The following is a 7,284-nucleotide window of genomic DNA, read 5'->3' on the forward strand; positions in this document are numbered from 1 at the left end:
GTAGAATGTCACAGTCATGGAAACAATCTGCATTTTGATGATTTAATGCTCCGGAAATACGGAGTTTCAAGATCACATTTTTTTAACTTTCTTAAAGTATATGCATCCTTTATTAATACAAAAATACTGGGGGTACCAATATCTAAAAAAATAAAAATAAAAATGATACCATTCGCTGTCCACTGTGGACTGTTTGATACGGTGACAGTTCGGCACGACTGTTGACAGTGTACCTTTAGAACATTGTCGTGTTTGTTGTGTTTGTTTGGCGCTTCGCAGCGCGCTGCCTAACTACGTCGAACAGATAACAGCTGATTGTACAATCTGCAGAAGCGCTTGAACGCAAATCTGTTGATATGATTGGCCTCGCGGCAGGTTTGTTACCGAATCGCATCACAATTGTCGACATTTAATCTTTTACTGTTCGATGAATGAATCGCCAGTATGATAAGCTGCTCTTGGTTAGATGGCACAAAGCCCTTGTTATCAGGTGTGCATCATGTGTTATGGTGCCAACAAGGAATATGACCTAGGCACATACGTTTGTTTACATGATATGTTTACATAATCGTTTAAAATAAAAAAAGAGGGTTTAAATATCTTCCCATTCGTTAAGTAATGATTCTATTTTTTATTTTTAAGCTCAATTAAGATGCAATTTAGTTGGTAAACTCGGAGAAGTACGTCGTAGATAGGACACCTTCGTACGTTGTAAACCAGTCCCAGTTCGTCTTGACAGTGCGCACGGCCGCATCGGCCGTGTCCGGGCTGATCAGATCGCCAAGCGCGGCCAGGAAGTGTTCCAACTGGTGCAGCTCACCTTCGTTGTTGGTACGCGAGGCCACATTCGACACGACGCTGTTCAGCGTACCCTGGCCAAAGCGGTCCACAAACTCCCGGGCTAGCAGCGGATTGGACAGGGCTTCAATCAACGCCTCCACCCCGACACGGCTGGCAGAGTAGATCGAGGAGACGATGCGGGACCGTTCGCTTGGCAACAAGCTCTCCAGCTCGGAGTTGCTACCGATGGCGACGGTGAGCAGCGAGACGAGCTGCGACTGGTCCTGGGCGCAACCGAGCGCATCGATCAGCAGCGTCCGTTCGGCCTCGTTGCGTGAGCTGATCAGCTGATCGAACAGCCAGCGGTACTCGTCGTCGGTGGCACCCTTCAGACCGTAGCAGTACACAACGTACGATACGTCCGGATGGACGGGAGTGTTCGTCTCGACGGCCGTGTGCAACGCTTCGGTCGTCTGCCGGAGGCACTCGGTGTACCCGATCCGGCAGGCCCAGGTCGAGACGAGCTGCTTCAGGTACTTCGCCAGCAGGGTTTCCTCCTCCGGCACGGTGCTGATGTCGCCGAGGCTCTCAAACACCGGCCCGACCAGTGCGTCCACGTACACGATGAAGTCGTGGTAGTTGGCCGTACCGCGCAGCTTGCCGTAGAAGTAGCTCAGCACATTGTTGGCCGCTGCCCACGGGACGTATTCGTGCTCGTTCGCGAGGTACCGGAGCAGGTCGAGGGCGAGCGCCATATCGTGGCGGTTGGCGCGGGCCAGATTAAACGCATCGTTGATCAGCTGCGCCCGGTTGAAACGATGAATCGCGGCAGGATCGTCGCGCAATGCAGCCGCAATCATCAGCCAGTTGTGGGCATCGTAGTTCACGCGATAGTAGCCCGTCTGCTGCTTGTTGAACACGATCCACTCGTCGGCGGCGACGTTCGTCTCCACGCGTTCGGCCTTCGTCGAGAGCCAGCGGAAGTGTGACAGCTCGTCAAAGTTCGGGTTGGACGCGCTGGCATACGAGTACGGAATGTACCACAGGTTCGCGTTCGGCACGCTCTTGCCCTCGTAGAAGCGCTCCTGCGAAAGGATCACCGAACCGTCATCGTAGTTGCGGCGCACGGTCAACACCGGGTAGCCCGGGGCCGTCTCCCAGCTGCGCATCAGCTGCTGCACGGTGTATCCCTCCGGCAGCACGTCCGTTCCATCGATTGCGGCCTGCAGACCGGCGTAAAGGTCGTCCGCAACAGCCCCGTCCAGTTGGCGGTTCTGGAAGTAAACCTTCAATCCAGCACGGAAGTTGTCATCGCCGAGCACTGTGCGGAACATGTTCAGCACGCTTCCAGCTGGAACGGAACGAATCGTATCTTGAAACCCGCATATTGTGACCCCACGGTGGAAGACCACCGGAACGCAACTTACACTTGTCATAAGCGATCGAATCGAACAATCCCGAAATGGCGGCCGGTGTCGTCGCATCCTGCGTCATCGGGCGAATCGAATCGGTAGCGTCCGGTCCGAATGCGTTCTGCACGTTCTCTACCGCGTACAGATCCCAGTAGCGTTCCGCCGGGTAGGCAAGATCCGCACCGATGTATCCGAACAGGTTGGCGAACCCTTCGTTCAGCCAGATGTAGCTCCACCAGTGCGGTCCGACCAAATCACCGAACCACTGATGGGCGTACTCGTGTGCGATGACCACGGCAATACCCTTCCGGGCGCGGTACGTGTTGCGGGCCGGGTTGAACAGAAGGGCCGGCTCGCCGTACTTCACCAGGCCCCAGTTCTCCATAGCGCCGCTGCCCCGATCGGGGATGGCCATCTGCGACAGTTTGGGCATGTAGTCGTAGTACGACACGTACGTGTAGGTGTTCAGTGCGTCCAATATTTTAACGCCCGCCTCCAGCGCAAACGCGGCCTCGTCGATTGCGTTCGGTCGAGCGTACACCTGCTGCCTGCCGTCCTCGATCGACACAAAGTCCGACACACCGAACGCTAGCAAATAGGTGGACATCTTTGGCGTTGGCCCGAACTTGGTGGTGACGTATCCTTCGTGTTCCGCCGACGGTACGACCTCACCCACGGGCATATTCGAAACGGCGTTGTACTCCCCAGTGTGGGTGATCCAGAGGGTATGGCCGGCCTTCAGCAGCGGCTCGTCGTAGCACGGGAACGCCATACGCGCGTTGGTCGATTCGAACTGCGTCGTGCCGACGTACCGGCGCTCACCCTCACCGTTGACGTACGATTTCAGGAAGAAGCCACTGTTGGAGGACGTTTCGAGCAAGCCACTGTACTCCACCGTCAGCACGTAACTCCCGATCGGAAGCTTCTGGCCCGGGTGGAACGTAAGCTGCTCCGTGCGTGCATCCAGTTCGTAGTGCGGGAATCCATGCTCGACCAACACTCCATCGGCCTCTCGCGCGTACAGGGCGGCCGCAGCGATCGTCAAACCGCGACTGTGTACGGTGATCGCATCCGTCGGCACTACCACGTCCAGGTCGATATCGACGATACCACTGAACGCACGACTACCCGTATGCAGGTCCGTGTGCAACCGAATGGTGTAGTGCGTCGGCACGGTGTCGGTCGGCAGACGGTAGCTCTGATCGATGAGATCTTCGCGTGGACTTACCGCGTCCGGTACCGGGGCAAATTCACGATCACTCCACTCGAGGTGTGCGGCCGGACGCTGCCCAATGACGGCTAGCGTCGAGCTGGACACCACCAGCAGCAGCAGCGACAAGTTCTTGCCTAACAGAAACCCCATCTCGTCTGACTGTTGCACGGTGCAGGATGGTCCAAGTTTTATACGCACCTGCAACCGAATCCGTAACAATCGAAGATATGCTAATCAGTGGTTGATTGACGAGCGAACTTCAATTACACAATAGCGTTTGCCCAATCGCGGGACCCCGTTACACAATATTCTGCCCAAACTACCGATGCTTCGGATGGATAAGTTGTTAGTGATAAGGCGCGACGTTCAGCAAACTCATTTGCCTTCACGCAAACGTAGTTGGGTTTTGGGTGTTTGTAGCGTGCTTTATTATTAGGATCCAATCTTATCAACTCCCGGGCCAGCTGACTTCGCATGATTGACATGCGACGCAAGTACAGTCCGCGTTTGGCGTTTCGTATTACAACATGACAGATATGAACATGGTTTGTGTGGGTCTCAGGCAAGGCTGTAGAGCTCCAAGAATTCGCCAACGATTAGTCCTTCGGCCGTGGTAAACCAAAGCGGACGTGCGGTTGCCGCTGCTCTGGCATCATTGAGAACATTCGGCGACAGCAGTGGAGTCAGCGCCGTCAGCATCCGTTCGAGGCGTGCCATTTCGTCGGCACCGTTGGTCCGTTGGGCAATGTTCATTTCCGCATCTCTGATTGTGCCTTCCCCAACGATCCTAACCAATGGAGCGAGAAAGAGAGAGTAAGAATAAGAAGAGTATATTAACCACACACACACACACACACACACTTACGCCATCATTTGCGTCAAGGTGACGGAATCTTCAAGCACCTCCATCAGCGCTAGTGTTGGTGCCCTGCCACCGTTGTAGATCGCGCGGAACAGCTGGTTACGCTCTTCCGATAGGTACACAAAGTTGGTGCCAGGTGCAGCGCTAAAGATGATGGTGGCCAAGAGTGTTTTGATGCTGTCCGCATTCTTCGAGCATCCCAGCGCGTCGATCAGGTCGGTGCGTTCTGCCTGATTGCGCGACGCCATCAAGCGTTGGTAGATCAGCTGGAACTCGTCCTGGGCGTTCTCCTGCAAGCCGTAACAGTAAACAACGGCCCGGATGTCGGGATGTACCGGTGCGGAGGTTTCCTGTGCGGCCGGCAGGTATTCCTTTCGCAGCGCTTCCCGTGCCCGTGCCAGACAATCCGCGTACCCGATGCGGCATGCCCAGGTGGCAATGAGCTGGCGCAGGTACTTGTACAATGTTGTCTCGCCCTGGTTGACGGTGTCCACCGATATGGTGGCATACACCTCCGCAATCAGCTCATCCACGTACACCAGGAACGGGTGTTCGTGTTCGGTGGCGCGCACCTTGTCGTACAGATAGGTCAGCACCTTGTCCGCGGCGAACCACGGTGCGTAGTCGCGCTCGGTGCGCAGATAGCGCATCAGCCGCAACACAACCGCCATATCGAGCAGATCGGCCCGCGCCAGATTGAACGCATCGTCAATCAGCTGGGCACGGTTCTGGCGGTGGATGGCGTTATGGTTGGCGTTCAATGCTTCGGCCAGCAGTTCCCAGTTCCGGCGGTCATAGTTCACGCGGTAATAGCCCGTCTGCTGTTTGTTGAACACGACCCATTCGTCGTCGGGGACGGATGTTTCGATTTTGGCCGCACGCGATGAAAGCCAACCAACGGTCGCGAGATCGTAGAACGTACCGGAGGATGTGTAGGCATAGTTGTACGGGATGTGCCACACGTGGGTCGTCGGCAGTACGCTCCGCTCGAGGAAGCGTTCCTGCGAGAGGATCATCAAACCGTCACGATACAGTCGGTGAACGTTGAGCACGGGAAACCCGGCCGCATCGGTCCAGGAGGCAAGCAGATCGCGCACGTTCGCTGCCGGTGGCAGGATGTCCTTACCGTCGACGGCACGCTGTAGATGAAGCGCCAGATTTTCTTTCGTTGCCGCATTGTATCCACGATCGGTGAGGTACTGCTTCAATCCTTCGCGCCATCCACTCTCCCCAAGCACGTTCCGGAACATGTTCAGCACACTTCCCGCTGTGAATGGAAACGTAAAACATCGACATTAGACTCTATTCCCACATCGGTAAAAAAGCCCGTGCGCCGAGCGAACCTTTCTGGTAGGCGATAATATCGAACAGGCTGGAAACTTCATCCGGTGTGGCTCCATTCCAATTAATGGGGCGAATGTTTTCGTTCGCGTCCTGCAGAAACGCTCGCTGCACAACTTCCACGTTGAACAGCTCCCAGTACTGATCGCCCGGGTCGGACAGTTGTGGCGCGTAGTACTCGTACAGGGTGGCGAACCCTTCGTTCAGCCAGATGTAGTCCCACCAGTGCGGACTGACCAGATCGCCGAACCACTGATGGGCGTACTCGTGCGCAATGACGGTTGTAACGCGTTTACGATTGCGATAGGTATTTACGGTCGGGTTGTACAATAGCGACGGTTCCCTGCAATCAAACGATATATCGTGCCCGATAAGCCGACGCGTTCTAATAAATAACCGAAACCCGACGCTCCGCACACCCGTACTCACCCGTACGTTACCAGACCCCAGTTCTCCATGGCACCTGTGCCCCGGTCCGGGACAGCGATCGAGGTTAGCTTTGGCATGTGGTCGTAGTACGAGATCTCCAGGTAGTCGCCCATTCGTGCCAGAATGGTGGCACCCACGGTCGACGCGTACGCTGCATCCTCCCTGGCATTGCTGCGGACAACCACGTTGTGGGCGGCATCGCCGACCGTGACGAAATCCGTCACAGCGAACGCCAACAGATAGGTGGACATCTTCGGTGTCCTTTCGAAGGTGCTGACCAGATACTCTCTGTTGTTGGGATCGATGCCGGAGTTCCGAAGGGGCATGTTGGCGATCGCCCTGTAGTCACGGTGATGGGTGATCGTCAGATCGAAGGTGGCCTTCAGCGCCGGTTCGTCGTAGCACGGGAACACGCGGCGTGCGAGTGTCGCCTGGAAGTGGGTCGTACCGACGGAACGCCACTGATCCTCTTCGTCCCGATAGCGCGACACCAGGTAACCGCTCTGGTAGTTGCGCATCGACCCACCGTACGTTACCTCCAGCATGTAATCGCCGGTTCGGAACGAACCGAGCGTGCGGAACAGAATATGCTCCTTAACGATGTCGATGGTGAACGTTGGTTCATCGACCCAGATTGGATTTCCACCGGTGGACGGCACCCGGTACAGGGACACCGTCTCGATGTTCAGCTCCTGGACGTGCATTACAACCCACTCGGTGTCCTCCAAAACCGTGAGGTAGATCTTCGTCGTCGCACTAAACGTACGCACATCGTTGTGTATATCGGTACGCAGCGATATTGCGTAGTGTGTCGGAATGGACGTGTTGGGGAGAAAGTACGTACCGTCCACATCGTTGGCGGGTGCGATGGCAGACACTTTGGCCGCACGCACAATATCATCACTCTCAACGGACGGGAGCGGACTTATGGCAGCAACACGGGCGCAACCGCCGGCAAATGCTAGAGCTGCAACTACCAAAACTAAGGGACTAAACCACCATCGGCGACCGGTAGGATCGCTCGTAACCATTCTGGCGGCCATCGATACTGACACTGAACGGTCCTGGTGCGGTTGTGCAGACACTTAAAACCTGCGCATCAGCCAGATAAGAGGATTCTGCCGAGGTCGAAACGCCCAATGTACGGCCCGTGCAATATACGAGCCATAAAATGGGATGTATCATTTAGATATTGGACAGCGACTGATAGTGCCGATACCTTAGCACACGGAATGTTGGGGCCAACT

The 7,284-nt window shown here is 55.7% G+C and overlaps 2 protein-coding genes across 2 annotated transcripts; both read right to left on the minus strand.

Moving 5' to 3' along the window:
• Window positions 1–659: 659 nt before the first annotated feature.
• On the minus strand, window positions 660–3,555 carry LOC128715066 (aminopeptidase N-like). Its single transcript, XM_053809952.1, has 2 exons — window positions 2,208–3,555; window positions 660–2,131 (listed from the first exon to the last, which is right to left on the minus strand). Exons 1-2 carry the CDS (start codon window positions 3,553–3,555, stop codon window positions 660–662), a joined length of 2,820 nt encoding a protein of 939 aa, XP_053665927.1.
• Window positions 3,556–3,963: 408 nt separating this feature from the next.
• On the minus strand, window positions 3,964–7,080 carry LOC128717994 (aminopeptidase N-like). Its single transcript, XM_053811670.1, has 4 exons — window positions 6,038–7,080; window positions 5,611–5,951; window positions 4,271–5,534; window positions 3,964–4,192 (listed from the first exon to the last, which is right to left on the minus strand). Exons 1-4 carry the CDS (start codon window positions 7,078–7,080, stop codon window positions 3,964–3,966), a joined length of 2,877 nt encoding a protein of 958 aa, XP_053667645.1.
• Between the last annotated feature and the right edge of the window lie 204 nt (window positions 7,081–7,284).

This window comes from Anopheles marshallii, chromosome 2 (genome assembly GCF_943734725.1).
Source record: "Anopheles marshallii chromosome 2, idAnoMarsDA_429_01, whole genome shotgun sequence".
Classification (NCBI taxonomy): domain Eukaryota; kingdom Metazoa; phylum Arthropoda; class Insecta; order Diptera; family Culicidae; genus Anopheles; species Anopheles marshallii.

Bases quoted from the DNA above. Each gene is read 5' to 3' on its own strand.
- LOC128715066 (XM_053809952.1), bottom strand. From the start codon at position 3,555: ATGGGGTTTCTGTTAGGCAAGAACTTGTCGCTGCTGCTGCTGGTGGTG. The intron at 2,132-2,207 runs GTAAGTTGCGTT...GTTCCGTTCCAG, and splicing joins TTCGATCGCTTATGACAAGT to CTGGAAGCGTGCTGAACATG.
- LOC128717994 (XM_053811670.1), bottom strand. From the start codon at position 7,080: ATGGCCGCCAGAATGGTTACGAGCGATCCTACCGGTCGCCGATGGTGG. The intron at 5,952-6,037 runs GTGAGTACGGGT...GTTTGATTGCAG, and splicing joins TGGGGTCTGGTAACGTACGG to GGAACCGTCGCTATTGTACA. The intron at 5,535-5,610 runs GTTCGCTCGGCG...TTCCATTCACAG, and splicing joins TATTATCGCCTACCAGAAAG to CGGGAAGTGTGCTGAACATG.